Source organism: Anabrus simplex, chromosome 8, assembly GCF_040414725.1.
Source record: "Anabrus simplex isolate iqAnaSimp1 chromosome 8, ASM4041472v1, whole genome shotgun sequence".
Classification (NCBI taxonomy): Eukaryota; Metazoa; Arthropoda; class Insecta; order Orthoptera; family Tettigoniidae; genus Anabrus; species Anabrus simplex.
Window position 1 is genome coordinate 132,756,402 of NC_090272.1, and position 19,819 is coordinate 132,776,220.

Here is a 19,819-nt window from a genome sequence, read left to right on the forward strand (position 1 = left end):
GAAATAGTTGTTCAAGAGGTTGGTGAAGATATATTTTAACTCACTTCTGTACAATGGTGGAAAAAAATCATTATGAATCGTCGTCGTCGGCTGCAATTTGTATCCGAGTAAACATATTCTTCACCAGTTTACATTTTCACACTCACAAAGCTTTGTGAATATGTTTCATATAACTTAGCAGCCAATCTTGGCATGAAACAAACGTCCACACAGATCACATGAAATGGTTGGGGGAGGGCGGAACTGAGCTTGAAGGAGCTTCCGTGCTTTGTTGTTTATCCTCTTCACGTTGCCGTCGTTCCTCTTCAAACGCCGAAACTGATGTAGAAACATCGTGGTGCCAGAGTGTACAATTCCCAGCAAGCATATCCCAGGATTAAGTGTTAATTCCAGCTCTTTTCATAGTATACTTTAGCTGATCCTTGAAACGCCTCCAAGGGGCTCCACGACGTCTTGTGCCGGAGCAGAGTTCACCACACAGAAGTTGACGAGGAAGCCTGGTTTCACTTATGCGATGGGCGTGCCCTATCCATCTGAGACGGTGGCCAATGATGGTGACCTGGTCCTCCCATTTTGATGTTCATTATGAATACTTAAATAAAAAATACGTTACAGTGACTTTTGATTTATTTTGGTTTTCCAGATTAATACATCAAAGGTAGAATTTACGGGCTGTATAATTATTTGAAGACCATTTTTCCAAGGTCAACTGTTGCTTTATAAAATTGGGCATGGTGATAAATTATAACAATACAGTAAGCAAGATTTCTTCATCATGCTGATAAAAAGGAAGTAATTTTCTAATTTCTCCTTGATGAGGATAAGATTGCAACTCAGAAACATCTGGTAGCATGTTGAGCAATCAGTATTAGTATGAAATAAATGTACTGTTGTTTTATAGGTATTGTACCAGGAAAAGTTGTGGGCAAAGGGCATGAGTAGGACCTCAGGGAGTGGAACTTGGTTTTGGAGCCGATACAGAGTAGGATAGACTCGCAGAGCGAATAATAGATGGTTAAAAAAATCTTTTTTCAAAACAATTTATTAATTCTTCACCCTGCGATATGATTATTGACTTAAATCTGGCATTGAAATTAAGAATATGAAAGTAATCTTCCTGAATTCTGTTCATGAAAATGGCATAAATATTACTGATTTCAAAGTCTTTCATATGTGAGAATATGAGGTATTGAATTTCCACCTAAAGTCTTTCTAAACCTAAGCACACACACTTATAATTGTAAGTTGATATGAGAAATTAAATTTTGGTTAATAGTTTTCAGTTCTCAGTTCGTTAACCTTGATATATAGCACACTTGAAAAGCCTAAAGTCTTTCTACGAGATATGAAACTGAAATTTGAAATTAAATTAATCACTTCTGAGAAATTATGAGAACTCTGAAATATTTGTTCACACGCGGCACTGAAGTTTCCACTGTTCACAAATTAATGAAAGAAAAAAAATTTTAGTCAGTTTGTTACTACTCACTTATGGCAAGAAATGTTACTACAAAGTCGAAGGATGGACATCTGGAATGTTCCGTGGAGAATCAGGATCGGCGATGTTCCCTTGACACACCATGTTGACGTTCCTGATGAGGTGATGACGGCTGGAACTGGATCATGTAGAATTGCAGCTCGTTAGGGTGAATTTTCGCACACGAAAAATTTACTTAGTGCGAGTAGTTAACACTGACACTGTCATTGACTGTTGAACACTATTTATGGCGTAATTGAATTTCAAGACGTTAAATAAAGAATCACAGTCCTTCCTGTACGAAATACTATTTACAGTCGTTATTGAAACGTTCATAAATGCACAGTTCACACTTGAAAAGGCAAGTCGATAATCACAGTCTTTGAACACAGTCATTAAATCACTAAGAATTATTTTCTGCTTATCTTGTTCTTATAATGTTATATTACCTCAGAAAAGTTCTTAATTTTCACTCAAATTACTGTGAGTCGTATACTGACGTGACATGAATAAAGGAATACAGTTCAATACTCGAAAAGAAATGAGTTCTGGTGATTCTACACATCAGTTTCTGCAGAAGTTCAATATCATAAGTCTACATGTAATGACATATTCTGTGAACGTTAAATAATGTTTGCACTTCAATAAGTTCACTCGTATTATATTCTTAAATGTCTTTAGGATTAGACTGTAGTCGCGATGCGATATACTAAACATAGTGCGACGTCTTTTATAATTCTGTCGGCGATATAACTTCGCGTTCCGGAAATACGACGGAAAGTACTTTCACCGTGACTGCGCGAACATACTGTACGCGGGCCGGTCTCTCCTCTGTCTCACTCACACAGCTGTCTACTCGTCCTTGTACTGCTTGCTGGCTGGCTGGCCTTGGCATATATAGATACCAGCGCTGGGAGGGGTAGCATCTCGCTCGGCCATGTGACCGTGATTACGTAATTTCGTTGAAACTTTAAATTATTATAACTTAACAACCATGGGATGAATTAATTCGAAATTCACAGGGATTAACTTTTATGACGTCCGCTATAATTCAGCGTTTGTCCCGTTGAAATTGGTTAAGGTGTTAAAAAGCTGGTAAAAGAAAAATTCTTTCGAGAAATATCTCTAGGGGAGGTGAGCTCCAAGCGGCAGGTGACGTCACTTGACTCCGCCTAGTGCACTCGTAGGGTCTGACACATACTGGAACATTCTTTACATAGATGTTCGTACGTCGGTCGGATCTTTTAATGCTGGAATAACGTTTCTTTCAACTAATATGGACCAGGACCTAGGCTTTCCTGGTACAGTATGTTTAGTAATGACAAGGCAGACACCATTTGGAATTCCCTGTGTTACAGGTATTCAGACTGACTGAGTAATTATGGAGATTCTGCCTATAAGATGAAGTGGGTTAAAGTGGCAGGTACTACCGTAAAACGGGGTAACTTCGGCCACTTTCTTGTATATTTTTAAAATTAAAATGTGAAATATTTCCTCTAATTTTCTGAAAAATATAATATAAGTTCTGCTATGTTTGTTCTTCATTTCTAAATATGAACATAATTCAAATTGTTATTCAGTAATGAATTATAATTATCGAAAGAGTGGCCATAAAAATATCTCTTAAAACAAAGTTTTCTTCGATGTAGTGTTACTTCGGCCACTGTGAATGTTTTTTAAAAACCTGCAAAAAGCCCAGTATCAACAATTACAAACAAATTAAAATGATTTGTGGTGAAACAGAAGTATAGTGATCAAATTCACATTTTTCACAAAGAAGAAACTATTTTATTTAGCCTAACCATACAAGCATTGTATGATATTACAAATTACGTGTTGCATTGCGTAATTATTCGTAATGATACAAAAGATGATAAATAAAAAGTACGAAAATCACAAAGCTCAATAGTATGGAGGGAAAAGGGGATTGGAAAAGAAGCAATCTTATAGACTGTTCTCATAATACACTGTCTTCTAAATTAGAAAATATCTGGGTCGTAAATCAAGTTCTTAATTGCGCCTCGTCCATGTCAACTGATTTCCGTCTACTTATCATTGAAAATACGAACCGTCTTTCTCCTCCCTGTTGGGATAAACTTCTCCATTTATTGTTATTGTGGCTTTATTAATCTCTTCTAAAGCATTCTTGAAGTAAACAGGCTCGTAATTACAAAACTGCGGCCGCGTAATGTTTTCCTGTACGTTCTTGGCATGGCCGAAGTTACCTCGGAAGTGGACAACATTCATCACAAAACTATTCCCTGAAGAACCTATTTGAATAAAATGCATCAAATTAGGTTGATCAGTTACCAGACGTACTTACATTTGGACCCCATAAACCACTGGAATGGAGAATCGAATGCTGGGGCTAGAGAACAGTTTGTTTTCTGCTGTTACCAGACAAGACAATAGTCGGGGCTGCGAAAAAAATGGATTGACTCAAAAATGAGCCCACCAATGTTCTTTGGACTACCGAGTGTTGATAGAGCATTCTATCGTACGTGCATTTCAGTTGTTGCACGTGGTTTATCTTTTTCAGTTTAGGAGGCAGGAGAAAATAAGTGTTGCTATTCGTCAGTGGCCGAAGTTACCCTGTATGGCCGAAGTTACCCTGTATGGCCGAAGTTACCCCGCTTTACGGTACTGGGATTCAAACACAAATTTTCTTCTCTTAGGATTGTCAAGACAAAGTCTGTGAACACTTAATACTTAAATAACTATCTGAAGACCATTTCTCCAGTTCATACTCCAGTTTAAGATAGGAATCTAAAACGTAAATCCATTGTTGCTGGTTGCAACACTCATAACTCAAATTGTAAAGAAGTGATCAAATTTAAAACACGTTTTCAAGCGAAATAATCATACGTCATTAGGTTAAGGACTCTCCTGCTGTACTTTGTCAAATTTGACCATATTCATTATTGTAGTCTTCAGATATTCACTGCTAGAGCAATGGCCAACATTTTAAATTCTTGTTGAAACCTTTGTCAAAGTATGGAAATGTGAGAAATGCAGTTCCTTGTACATTTCTATTTGTGTTCATGTAGCCTTGAGATATGAGTTTAATCCACATCAAGGTGGTAAAACAACAACAACATCATTTCGCATTTCACTTTTTCAGTGTCATTATATTCACACACTGAGGATCTCAGCTTGCAAAAAAAGAGGACACAGTAATTTCTGAGAAGAAACTTTATGTTTTAAAAGAAAGTACCAATACAAAATACATAATATTCTAACTCCTGCAAGCCATTGTATTTAATCTTAATTCTTCACTTCCACACAAATAGTGTCTATTGTTACTAATAATTTTATTTAAAAATTATTGAATTTTCACTTTTATTTTGGCATATCTACCACATAGAAAAAGTCAATCAATACAACTTAATAAACATAGATGGCTTAGAAGCATGCAAAGACATAAGTATGATGTAATTTATGTAACGAAGAGGTTATTCCGCAGAATAGAGAATACCAATATATGCATAATATGATCTCTATTTCAATGCAGCCACCTCTTAAGTGTTTAGAAATATTAATACCACCATTCTATCATCTCTGAACTGTTAAAAAACAATTCATTAAGTAGATTATAATTGTTAACTACTGATACTGTAATGCTCTTTATGCACTGTCAATTTTGTGGATGAAATGTAAATTGATGCTAGACCCCTTTAAAAAAAAAAAAAAAAAAAAACCGGATCAAAGAATGGGTGCTAAGAAAAGGACATATCCAGGAAAAAGAGGACGTCTGGCAGCCCTACCTCTCACATGACAAGGTACATAGTATGCTTCTAATATGGTTTAACAATTGGAAGTATAGCATTTATATGTTATTTAGAATTATCCTTAAGTAATGTCACCAGAATATGAAAGAGGAACATTTACATGTAAATGTTAAGTGGGATAGGGAAATCTTGCAGGGAAAAATAAATTCAAAACATGCATAAAGTACAATCATTTCCTTGTATTTATAGAGACATACACACTACACTATACAGGTCACAAATTATCAAATACAGTGAGAAATAATTCTTAAAACAATCCAAGCAAGCTGGAGAGTTCAATGAAAAGCACCATTTCAGATTTTTGTGAGAGAAGAAAATAAACAGCAACAAGCACAAAAATACAACTGTACTCAGCACTGGACACACTTTCATTCTCCCTCCACTCATGAAACATTTAATTCTAACTTCTGAATATTAAAACAGTCCATCAGTTGACATAGGGTATAAAAGCATTCTCCACATACTATATAAAGTGCAAAGATATTCAAAATGCAAAAATAATACAACAATGTATACTAATGGATGTCTAGTCAAAGCAGTAAAGGAATGGTCAGGACATGGGTTCGATTCCCTGCCAGGAAATAAAAAAATTAGACAACAGATTTCCTCTTCTGGAGAGGCATATGGTCCTAGGGTTCACTCACCCTATACCAGAAGTACATATCAGTTTAATTGCTGAAAGTAAAGGCAGCAATGCACAGGGCTAACCACTCTATCCTACTTATGGGGAACGTGCAAGTCACGAGGTTCAGAGCGCTCTAGTGGACTTCCCTGAGTTACCGTGCAGGTTATTGCTGCGAGTTGCTAATGTAAATAGTGAGCAAGGAGTGATCATTGAAGGATATTTTCATTTATAATGGATTTAATGCCATGGATTTTATACCCAAAAGTGAATCAAATAATGCCACAAAAGAGCACACTATTACATGTATCATAGGTGATAAATAACAGAAGGTTTGCTTTTTTTTTTTTTTTTTTTTTTTACAATTTGCTGTACGTTGCACTGACACAGGTAGGTCTTCTGGTGATGATGGGATAGGAAAGGGTTAGAAATGGGAAAAAAAGCGCTGTAGCCTTAATTAAGGTGCAACCCCAGCATTTAGCTTGTATGGAGAAAATTAATCTCTAGGGGGGTTCAGATCCAAAAACAAAAATACTCATTTCTTCAAAACCGTTTAACGTACGAAGACAAAATTTCGAATGGTGGTATATATTTTCAAACCCTAGATGTAAAATAGCAAATATTTAAAAACATTCCACCCCTAAAGAATTAAATGAGGTTAGCTCCAGCAACAAAATTATTCATCCCTCCCAAACTGTGTGACATACTAAGTTGTAATTTTATAAGGTTATTCTTTTATATCCTAGGTGTCAAATTTGATGTACTTCAAAATGTTCTTAATAATAATATTGATTTTATGTCCCACTAACTACTTTTATGGTTATCAGAGACGCAAAGGTACCGGAAGTTTGTCTCACGGGAGTTCTTTTATGTGCTGGTAAATCAACCAACACGGGGCTGACGTATTTAAGCATCTTCAAATACCACTGGACTGAGCCAGGATCGAACCTGTCGACTTGGGCTCAGAAAGCCATTGCTGTAACCATATGAGCCACTCAGTGTGGCTTTACAATGTTTCTCCCCCAAAAAATTTAGATGGGGTTGACAATCACAATATTCATTTTCCAAAAACCTTTCGTGTATTGTACCGGTTACGACCTGTACATAAGTATTTTTTGAGCATAAGTTACGTTTATTTACCACGCGTAATGTTCCGAGCGCGCCTGGTTTGTTTACCAGCAGCGAGGACCAGCTAGCGAGTGTATGACGACTGTGAGCTGTGACGTAGCCACAGGGGCTAGCTAGACCGCCCGCTCGTCTCAACACGTGTTACCAGCCTTGACTGGTATTTTCTGGATTCCACGTCTCTTGTTCTAGAGAGTTCGATGGAGAAAATTTTGAAATTTCTATAATAATGATGCTAGCAAATCGAGCGATATGTCATCTTGTTTGGGATCACCTAAACGTCCCAATGCTCGAGATTCAAGCAAATCCATCGAGGGATTCGGGAGATATTCAATCAAACCGTATTATGACGTAGACATCCCGGATTGAATAAAAGGAGGACCTACTGTAGCCTATTCACACAGTCTCAGCTGAGTAGTCAGCGGGGACACTCTTGCTGCTACTATCATCGTGGAACTCTGTCATTATACAAGTGTGGGAAGACGATTCTTCCAAGTACTATAAGTGGACTCATAAGACTTCGAGTGTTGTAGAAAATTTTCTGTCTTCGTAAATGAACTTAGAATATTTACAAGTGTTAATTAAATGGACTTGTATTATTTACGTGCCTTCGAGACTGAAACTTTTCTAAGTGTTTGGACTTGTATTATTTACGTGTCTTCGAAGCTGGAATTTTTCTAAGTGTTCGTGAAATGGACTTGTATTATTTACATGGGTTCGAGACCAGAATTCTTCTAAGTGTTCATTGAATGGACTTGTATTATTTACGTGCCTTCGAGACTGAAACTTTTCTAAGTGTTCACTAAATGGACTTGTATTATTTACGCCTCTTCGAAGCTGGAATTTTTCTAAGTGTTCACTGAATGGACTTGTATTATTTTCATGTGTTCGAGACCAGAACTTTTCTACGTGATCATTGAATGGACTTGTATTATTTACGAGTATTCGAGATTGGAATTTTTCTAAGTGTTTGTGAAATGGACTTGTATTATTTGCGTGGAATATTTGCGACTGTTGAGGATCTCATCCTTCTAATAGACAGCGATTGATTAATATTGCTAGTGATGAACTTTAACTTTCCAACGGCTCTAAACAAAGTTAGGATTTCACTTGCATTTACTCAAAGACTTGTACATTTGCCAGTGTTAGTTTAAAAGACTTATAAATTTCGTCAGTGAATTTATTTATGTGGAAGGACTTGTGTTTCCGTCAGTGGTCACTCAAAGACTTTATGAATTTCACCAGTGATTAACTTTAATATATTCAAACTTCCAAGTGAATGGACTTGTGTTTTCATTCGAGTTTAGGCAAAGACTTGCACCTTCGCCAGTAATGAACTTTGAGTTTAACTATAATTTCACAAGAAGGGACTTGTATTTTTCGTTGCCAAAAGTTATTCAGCGAAGGGGATTTTCCTAGTGATGAACTCTAAAATTATTAATATCACTCATATCATTTTAGGAGTGTTGGAAGTCTTGATGTACAATTATCAAGAACTCTGCTTATAAGTTGATCATCCAAGATTTTCATGGACTTAGTGCTACTAGTGACCTTGGGAACATCAATCCTCTCAGTCTCATTGCCTCATCGCCTGGATCACCGGGGTTCGACCCGGGCCTCAGAGTTCGAGACATCTCTACTTGCCGTCAATCCAGACAGTCCAGCTGCCTCTGTCTGGAGTATCTGGAGTCCCTGGAATCCCTGGTCTTCTGGAACGTGCTTCAACCAGCTTGGCTTGGTGAGCTGGAGAACCCGAGCCATACTATTGGAATACGAGGAAGACAATCCATCTCTACTTAGAGGTGATGTGTCAATTCATGACTTATTTGAATAAACTCTTGTGCAATCAGAGTCAAAGTTTTTCTGTAGATAGGACCTACCTCCTGTACCGAGCCCTAGCTACAATTAATCCAGTTTTTCGCCCTGAGAACTATAGTCATGCTACTTTAACATTTAATCTGAGAGTCGGGCTCTTTTACCGGTACAGTACGAACTTAAAATTTTACATAAAGGTTGGTCTTCTATGTCCTAGATGTTAAATAAGAAATATTTTTAATCATTCTACCCCCAAAACAAAATAATCATTCTTCCATTACGGTTTGACGTACAAAGTCAAAATTTCACCAGTTGGTAGCTTCTACGCCCTAGATAATCACATAGGGTTTTAAAATATTCCATTTATATGGAATGAGTGTTAGGTCCAAAAATAAATAGTCATTTCTCCAAAACCATTTGATGTATGAACTGAGGGTGTATTTTATAGGCTAGCTGACAGTGGACTCTCCAAACTTTAAAACTTTGAAAGATAACTTTCAATTTAGAACCGTAGCAAAGCACAGGTATCTTGTTAGTACTGTATAAGAGAAACTAAAAAGTTTGAACCAATACATCTACATATCCCTAATTCGGTAACATATGTGTTTATTTGTACTTAAATGTGAAAACTACATTTGGTAAAAATAGAAGAAGTTTCAAATTTCAGTCATAACTCCCCTAATATTTTTTGCAGGAAAAATTTGGATTTATTTACAGGAAGAGTGAAATCTGAAATCAACACAAAATTAATTAGCGGATTATATGAATTTAGCATTGTAATAATCAAGGAGAGTCCGCCTCTGTGGTGTAGTGGTTAGCGTGATTAGCTGCCACCCCTGGAACTGGGTTTGATTCCCAGCTCTGCCACGAAATTTGAACAGTGGTACGAGGACTGGAACAGGGTCCACTCAGCCTTGGGAGGTCAAATGAGTAGAGGGTGTTAGATTCCCACCTCAGCCATTCTCAAAGTGGTTTTCCGTTGATTTTCACTTCTTCTCCATGCATATACCAGGATGGAACTTAGTTAAGGCCATGGCTGCTTCCTTCCCTCTTCCTGGCCTATCCCTTCCAATGTTCCCATTTCCCACAAGGCCCTTATTCAGCATAGTACTGTATGTGAGGCCACCTGGGTGAGGTACTGGTCCTCCTCTGCAGTTGAGGAGTGTGTGTTCAAAAGGTGCTATTTCCACTTCAAAATAAAAATTAGTATTTTGTCCATATGGACTGCAATAGCTGAATACTATCAAATGCCATGAGCAATCCAGAAAAAAACGATGTAATTCCTTAAAATTTGTACCATACCAGATCATGGGTACGTTCCACGTGCCTTTTATTATATGTTTCTTGAGGATTTCCAACAGTCATTCTCAAGGTGTCAATTATGTATTATACTTCTGTTATTTCACGATACCTACTTCATTCGGCTCACTGCCAATACCCATTTTTGTCTTCTTTCTTTTTTGTATTGAAAGCAAAAAACTTTTCACTACAATCGCTGTAATGTTCTGAATTATGGCAATTCACGACACAACAATGTAATTTAACATGACAAGGATGTTCCATATTGCCTCTCTGTATGTAGATTATGTGTTACAATATACTGTTATACGAACAAATAACAAATCCTTCCGTCAATCAACACAGAGTTAGTTAAACAAGCATGGTGTGCACACTACCTCACTGTTTTGCCACCTTTAGCGCTAGTAGTCACTTGCATGCTCCCCATTGGCAAGGCTACAAATAGTGAAAGCCATTTCCCAACAGCTTTCATATCCTGTACAGAGGTGATTTTGCTTTTATATACCTAGTATCACTGGGAGGTAAAGATTATCAGAAATGTAATTATCTTTAATCAGTATTGTTCAAATAACCATCCTCCCTGGATGAACAATAGAAAATATAAAAAATATTGACTCCCTCTAACAGTGTTTAAAAACCAACTTTTTAGGTGCCATACAATCTTTAACAATATAAATCATATAAATACTGACACTGTTGAGTTGGACAGCACAGAAATATATAGGACTTTTGTAAATCATATAATTCAAGGGCAACAGTATAAGGTAACACATGCTTTCTAAGTCATCATGCATACATTTCCACAAATGTACTGTTAGATGATGGCTAATATATCATGCAACATAAAAAGCAATAATTACTATATGCGATTTTAAGCATTATAGGACAGGCAGGGGGATGGTGTGTGAGTTTTCTTTTCCTGTCCTCATCACTGATCCGTAAATCTTTTCATCATGGACGTATAGAGATCATTATAATTAGCAAGTCGTCTCACTTAAGGATTATCTTAAATTTTGATACAGATGATAAAAATACACACATTTTAGGTAGTAATATATTTGTATATACAAGAGATAGACAAATGAATTAAAACTGAAACACTACTAATACATAATACATTAATACAGGAAGTTACCATAGAATAGTTCACACTGATTGTGTATACCCTACTCAACTGCCAGCCAATTTAAAGTGTGAACTTCATACTATTGTGTTGATGGTGTATGGAATCTAACTTGACACACTTTTAAAGAAGGTGGATTGTTTGTTCCTATCTAACAAAAGTATCCCCAATTATGGTTCTATCCAAAACTACAGTACTTAAAGAAAGGCGCCTGTACAAATTAATAGTAATAATAATGTTATTTGTTTTACGTCCCACTAACTACTTTGTAAAGCCTTCGGAGACGCCGAGGTGCCGGAATTTAGTCCCGCAGGGGTTCTTTTACGTGCCAGTAAATCTACCGACACGGGGCTGTCGTATTTGAGCACCTTCAAATACCACCAGACTGAGCCAGGATCGAACCTGCCAAGTTGGGGTTAGAAGGCCAGCGCCTTAACCGTCTGAGCCACTCAGCGCGGCGAGAATTAATAGTAAAGGACAACAGCTGAGTGTATAAATAACGCTAATAAATGTCTATTAAAAAAACAATTTTTGAACTCAGAATGCATTTCTAAACCTCCTGTAAGCCTAACTAGGAAGGAAAGAACTTCATGAATATGACATTTTTGGCAGAATTCCAAATAGCACAGGTCCTGGAAAGCTGATAATCAATTAAAATTGGAAATGCACGTTATGTATGGAGAGCACTTGAGGAAGATAATATTTTCCTTAATGATAATGCCCTAGTTCGTATAACAGGAAATGTCCAATCACAGTTTGAGGAACACGAATACAAAACATGTAACACTTACCATGGACACCACGGTATGTTATGGAAGAAAAATTAGGAACAACTCTGCTTCTCTAACATTTGTACAGGAACTTCAAGAGCTTTTTCATTAAGAAATTATGCACCAAGCAAAAATTATACGATTCTGTTTCAGTGAAAACAAGTTATGGGCTTTCAATGGCCCTGTATGATTAACTAAGTGGCTTAGTTGCTGGCTTCCCACCTGAAAGACTGAGGTTCAAGTCCTGGTCAATCATGGGTTGAGATTTTCATCTCAAAAATCATGTGAAATCAGGAAGGTCATCCGGCCTTAAACCCCTGGCCAAAACCAACATGAGCCTGGATGACTCCAGCAACCTCAGAAATAACTGGGATAATCTGAAGAAAGTAAGTTACAATAGTCCTGCACCATTTTCATTAGAGATGTGTTACATTTTATAGTATTTATAACACTGAAATATCATAACGTTGCTTTACTGCGGTACAAAACTTTCTTTCTTCACAACATTCTGTCCAAAAACACTAACCTAACAACACAAGAATGTACAGTCTCCATTACCTTCAGTTTATCTGTTAGAGGAGGCTGCATAGTGCGAGGAAGATTTCTCAGCAATGAGGAGAAAAGTTATGTCAGCACTTTACATGCACACAAAAACAATTTCAGTTTGTCACAAGTGAACCTAAGGACAGATTTTACCACAAGATCATTTCAGCATTAAGTAGCTTTGTTCCACAAATATGCTGATACTGACAACTCTAATTAGAACAAAATTAGCCAGCTCAAAGTTTGACTGCTGAGTGTACTGTAGAAAGAAAAAGAGGATGAAACTATCACCTATACTTCAAAATTTTGTAATCCAAGTTGTTTCCAATTTTTCTCTTATTCCACACAGAAGAATAATGTTAACTGAAAATAAGTAGACGCAATTTCTTAGTCTTGCTTTGCTTGAATGTGCGAATTCCTAGTATAGCACCACAGACTTCATGTAGGCTTAGAAAGCTTTAGTGTCAGGATATGGGGCTAAGTAATAACAACAACAGCAATAATAATAATAATAATAATAATAATAATAATAATAATAATAATAATAATAATAATAATAATAATAATGTTATAGATTTTACCTCCCACTAACTATTTTTTAAGGTTTTCAGGACGCTGAGGTGCCAGAGTTCTTTCTATGTGCCAGTAAATCTACCACGAGACTGACATATATGAGCACCTTCAAATACCACCGAACTGAACCAGGATCGATCTTTTAACAAGTTGGGGTCAGAAGGCCAGCACCTTAGTCATCTTGAGTCCCTTCAAGATACACATTTTTCTCGAGGAATCCACTGGGGGGAAGAGAAAAAAAAAAACAGTTTATGGTGTACCAATAATTCAAGATGGGAGCTAAAGAGGAATGAATTACAGAAAAATCTTCTACACTGACTTACTCCTGACAATTTATGACTATCAAAGAAACCACAAGAAATCCCTCCTTTGCCAGAAACTGATGCCTGTGAGCAAATCACAAAAGGAAAGACTGGGAAGACAGCAATTACTATAGGGTCTTCTTCCTCAAGAGCTAAAACCTAATGAAAAAACAGTACTTTAGAAGCAGTTAAAAAGAAGTTGCTTTCTGAAGTGTTGAATCTTCCAAGGGAAAGGATGAAGTTGAAAACAAGAATGATTTTAAACATAACAATGCTTTGTTTAAGTCTTGTCCGCAACTGTGAATTAATTCTTTATAATTAATTAAATCTGTTACTAGTCAAAATTTTTACTGAAACTTTTTCAAAACGTGTTTCAGTATAGACTCCATTATCAGACTGAAACATGTTGTGAAGAAGATTCAATACGAATTATGACTGGTAACAGATTTAATTATTTATAAAGAATGATTATATCACTTCAAAATCTTTCTTCTGATTATTCTTGGCCAATGTGAACGGTGAAAAAAAGTGTAAAGCAATTTTTCAATTTATAAAAGTGGAAAATGCCGAGATAAAATGTTTCATTCCTGAGAGATTTCAGTAAGCAAATATATTTGCATTTCCTCTTAAGCCGTGGACAAAATTGTTGTGTTCAGGAGTGAAAAACTAAGGTGATTATATACTGTCAAGTACCATACTTGATGGTATTAAAACAAAAATCCAAAAACCGTGAAAGTAGTTAGTGGGACGTAAAACAAATAACATTATTATTAATATTTAAAAAATCTGCACTTTAAAAAAAATTATCATCTCATAGCAACCATAAACTAATAACTGAGGTACCAAAGTTTATAAAAAAAGTTAAGTATCTGGAACTGGGTACCTAACATTATTAGGTAATTTTCACCTACTTTCAGAATCTCTGCAGAAAGTTGACCCAAAATTTGGGTGCTGAAATTATGCAAATAATGTTTTCTAAGATTATTCCAGTGTTTCATTTAACAAAATTAATTCTTACATCCTACACAGCATGTGCAGTATCTATCTACATCCTCAAGTGCATATTCAGAACAACATAAACAGGCAAGCAAGACTAGATAAATATTACCAAAACTACGCTGGCCAATAAGCATACTGTTGCTTTCCACCCTCTAGTCCCTTAAAGAAATATAAATTAAAAATCCAACCCCATGGCATTGCAGCAGAAAAAGTGTGATAAAAACAACTTATATGCACTACTGCTTATAAACTTTAACTGATTTCTCCCTTACAGATCTTGACTGCTTCCCATCCCACTGAAGAATATCTAGAAAAGAATTATACATACAGAATGCATGCTACTTATTAGTCTAGCCTTCTATACCCATTAGCACAATGTTCCTCATATGTTAAGAGTTCCGCCACAACTTTGGCTACATCATTGTCATAACGTTGCAGGAGTAAAACATTAAGGATTTTATTAGTGAAGCCCATTTCTACAAGTAGTTTCAAACTCTCTGTGGATGACCTGTCTGTTGGTGTTGAGAAGTCACTGCTGCCACTCGCGTTCCAATTCCAGTCTCCATACTCCTGCAACAATACAAAAAAAAAAAAAAAAAAAAATCCTCAGTTACATTATGTGAATTTGGCAACAATTCCATATCAACAGCTTTCTGAATACTTCTATGAACTTTCTCATCATATAACAACTGTACTCAATTTAGTTACAAAAAAATGGTAAGTTACTAAAGATCCAATTACAATTACCTTTTGTTTGTATTTAAGAAAAAAAAAACATTCTTACTCACTTACCCTGAGCTAAAATGAAGAAAAAAGTATATAACTTGTATTTTCTAATGTTAATTAGCTAATCAGTATGACTTTTTTTCCATCAATTAAGATGATACAATTCAAAATTAATAGTTATAATTCCTTGCTTGTTATGATTATTAGCTTGTACCATTGTCTAGATTGTACATATAACAATGATATATACTTCAAACTGGGATGATTATTATTGGTCAGGGGGGCTCATTCCTGACTCCCGCGCTTTGCTTCCAGCGTAGCATCGCCTCATGCTGACGTCACGTGGAGGTCTCCTGTCGGCAGCTGTTGCTGTGAACGATAAGGAACTCTGTTTCAGAATAGGTCTATTTTGCTGTACGCAGTCTGGTAGGCTAACATTTTCCGTATTGTGTTGATTGTTGTGTTAAAGATCAGTAAGGTTTCTAAATATATAATTAATTGTGCTATGGCACAATGTACTAACTGGGGATCGAAAACAACTGGTGTCTTGTAGAACGTGAGGAGATTAGGCGAGTGTGGGTGTTGCGCTGTAAGCGGACGCGGTCAACATTAGAGACTTTGTCACCAAAGAAAAGTAAAGTTGACCAGGCGACTAGCAATGAATCGCTTCAAAATGAGGAGATCTTAAAACTCCGTAAGCGGGTGAAGAATTTGGAAACGAAAGACGCGATTAAGACGAAGGGAGACTGCTCTAAAGAAGCTCAATGGACCTAGGTATCTAGTCTCAAAAAGACAACAACCGTCTCCGCCGAAAGTGAAGAAGAGTGCACACAGAGAGGAAGTAGTAAAGATTCTGTCCAAATGGTCCTCGGAGGACATAGCAAATGCTTTCTCTTTGAGATCGCTTTCCAGAAAAGCATATGATTATTTGAGGAACCGGAACATTCCTTTACCATGTCGGTCAACCTTACCAAATGGATTAGGCGCTTTAAATGCAGGCCCGGAATTTTAACAGAGGTGCTATATCTGTTGAAAGCCAGCGCAGTAAATTACAAGGAGTCTGAAAAGATAGCGGGTTTGACATTTGATGAAATGAATATAGACGGGCGTATTTCATACGATTCATCTGATGACGGCATAGTAGGGCCTCACAGCAACGTCCAGGTAGCGATGGTTCAAGGGCTCTTTGCTGCATGGAAGCAACCCATTTTTTATGATTTCGACGTGACAATGACATCAGAGTTGTTAAGAAACATAATTAGTAAACTTGAGGCTTGTGACATTCATATTGTCGCTGTAACTTGTGACATGGTGGGAAAAAGTGCCAAAGTGTGGAAGGAACTAAACGTACACAAGGATGAGAGCTTTTTTACCAATCCAGTGGATGATAAAATGAAGGTGTGGATGTTCTGTGGTGTACGGTACCCCACCTCTTGAAATTATTGAGAAACCACTTTTTAGATGAAGGTTTGACGTTAGCTGATGGTTCAGAATTTCAGAAGAAGAGAATAGAACACCTATTACAAACTCAAACAGGGGTCCTATCAACTACACATCATATTAATGAGGCTCATCTGAGTGTAACAGGCAAATCCCGTAAGAATGTGAGAATGGCTGCGCAGTTATTTTCCAGGCGCACAGCTCTGGCAGTGCGGTATACTTTAAACAAGGACGCTGAAAGCAACTTCATCGAGCTAGTCAATGACACCTTCGACGTGTTGAACGCCAGGGCGCCTAAAGATGAAAAGACTCCTCTTAGGAGTGGATACGGCTTAAACTTAAGGAGCCAGGAAAATACTCTAAAGCGCTTTCTGGCGGTGATTACCCAAGTGAGATTTGGTAAACGGAAAACGTTACTTTCGTTTCAGAAGGGGTTCATAATATCTATAAACTCTCTCTTACGACTTTTTGAAGACATGAAACATGCAAATATGTCATATATTCTAACTGCCAGATTAAACCAAGACTGCTTGGAGAATGTTTTTTCACGTGTCCATGGCCTAGGAGTTTTTTTTATAGCAATCCGTCCCCTTTTGAAGATCGTAACAGAATTGGACTTCTATTACTCACAGGGAGTAATGGAATCCCTCTCTCCTGTAGTGTGTCAGTGGACGATGAAAATAATTCATCGCCACGTGATACGGGTATTTTTCATCCTGATGCTGATAATGAAGAAGATTTCTTGAGCCTCGTAAGCAATGAACTATGTATAGATGTTTTTGAGGGGCGGTTAACACCTGTACCCGTAGATGACCAGGAAGAAACGTGGGAGTTGTTAAGGATGGAAGACTTGAGCCAGGACTCCGACACTGAAGACGTAAACCAGGATGCAATTAAATACCTTGCAGACTACTTGGCATTCAAATGTCGCTCTGTTGATGACAGCTTGGGTGAAAAAAAAGTGAAATGTTTGCCTTGCCACAGAAAGTGCCTCACGACTGGTTATCAATCATTTCAAAAGGAGGCCTTAATACTCGTCCAACCGAAGAACGGTATCAAACAGTTACGCAGTTTGAGGTACTGTTTGGAAGTTTTCTAAATGTGAAAGAGTAATGCAGACTTTGATATGTATAATTAAATCAAAATTTCCAAAACTTGACGATAATATTATATCACAGTACGTCAGAACTAGGTCTTTTATTAGAATACGTCACCTCAACAAAAATAAAAAATAAAAAATCATATAGACGCTATGAAGAAGTATTCGGCGAAAAAGAGTCGACTGTGGGCAGCTTCAGCTTCTTCAACAACTTTCTAAGTCATCATAACGTGAGTTTTAAATACAATTGAACCAATAACTATCCCAGTGTTTTTATGCATGTATTGTTCTTACAGCCGGCTTTTAAGATGTAATTAGAGTTTCTTCTATTTTCCTATCAACAGTATTATATCACTGATTGCAGGTGGTATGTAAAGTACCACTTCATTATAATAATGCCAACCTTTTAATTATTTATTTATCAGAAATTGAACTTATATTACCTAATTATCGAGGTTTATGCTGCATGCAGGCAATGCAGACGCACGCTTCTAGCCCTCCCGGCTACGTCACGCGCGATCAACCAATGAGAGCGCTGGGAACGGGAATGGCCTACCTAATCTGACTCTACCTACCTTGATTATTGGTTGCCACATCAGTAAGAGATCAACCCAGCTATTTCTGTCCTTCTCAAACAACAAATAAACTGTCAGGGATGTGATTGTGAACTAGAAGACACAATAATATTGAAATTAAGGCTGGGTAAGTCACATGTCTTGACTGACAGGAATCACCAAGCACTGAAGATGATAGAGAAATGGATATCTGTTGGGTGATCTGTGGTTAAGTTTTAATTTATTTTGTTGGGTTAACAGTGAATGTATCAGCAGAGATCTTTCACAGGCTGACATTGTATGACGTAAAGTGCCAAATGGACATTTTGTTGCCCCTGAACCCACGATTTGAGATTTGTAGGCCAACACTACCATTTATCCACAGAGAGAACTATGTGTAAAGAAATGACTGTGCATTCGATTATCATCTACTGGTAAAAGAGTAATCTAAAAGATAAAACTGAGGAAAAAAACACAGTATGTAATGCATAACAGACAGAAGTTCAACAACCTTGAATCAAAAACAGGAGCTAGTCTTAGAGACATAGAATAAGATATGAGAATCAAAAATTCAGATCTAAAGAGGGAGAAAACAGGAAAGAGTAATTCAGGAAATGTCAGATTAAACAAATATTAAAACACCACCTGCCACCACATAACACGCACGAGCTATAAAACCTTAGAGACATAAGAATTAATACACTATTAGAAACTTATAAAATGACAAAGCTTAACAACAGTAAAAGACAAAATAGCATATACAAATCTAGCCAAACAAATTCAATGAAGATGTCAGAGAAAAAACAAAACAAAACACAACACCCTGCATTAGAGTTGCAAAGAAACACATCATTACCAGAACCATTATCAAATCCATGAGCCTTTGAAGAAAGTGCAAAGAAACAAAAGTAAAGAAAGTACTGTACAGACCAAAGTGATGAGCAAGGAAATTTACAAACAGGAGGATGCAACATCAATTGTCAGAGGAAGAAGAGAACTGGATACAATAAAATCAGAAGGAGAAAATTCTATAAAAAATTTAAAAGGGATGGTATTAGTGTTGAAGTACTTCAAAGTACATCTGTTATAAAACTTGACATACCAGCATCCGGCTGAGTGAATGAGTCCAATCAGATTTTATCCCTACCGACAAGAAAGACTCAACACACAAATACAAGACGACACCATTCCATGCATATCTCAAGCAAGTACTTTTGAATAAAAGAAATTAAGTTATAAAATTATTTAGTGTACCAAATACCAGCAGAGCAGGTAGAATTCATTGAAGGCAAAGGGACAAGAGAATAGATTTTACAATAGCTCATTAAAAAATCTTGAGATTTTATTGTCTGCATACATCATTCTGTTTTGACATATAAACATTTCTGGAGTAAAAAAAAAAAAAAAAAAAAAAAGTCTAAATTTTGAGACAGGATGTAGCCACGTGCAAGTATACACAATAAAGTTTTCCCTCCACAACCATCTGTTCAAACTGATAAACTACATACAGTCGAATCTGCAATAACGGACACCCTTATTCAGCAGACACCTCCCTATACGGACA

The 19,819-nt window shown here is 36.8% G+C and overlaps 1 protein-coding gene across 4 annotated transcripts in view; it reads right to left on the minus strand.

Moving 5' to 3' along the window:
- The window catches only part of LOC136878896 (next to BRCA1 gene 1 protein), a 219,112-nt gene that overhangs the window by 45,882 nt on the left and 153,411 nt on the right, over nucleotides 1-19,819 (minus strand). For 3 of the 4 annotated variants that reach the window (XM_067152484.2, XM_067152487.2, XM_067152483.2), the window contains one exon: nucleotides 14,801-15,006. In XM_067152484.2, coding sequence (XP_067008585.2) covers nucleotides 14,801-15,006 — 206 coding nt within the window. The remainder of the gene's footprint in view (nucleotides 1-14,800; nucleotides 15,007-19,819) is intronic. The other variant, XM_067152486.2, reaches the window with a different exon arrangement.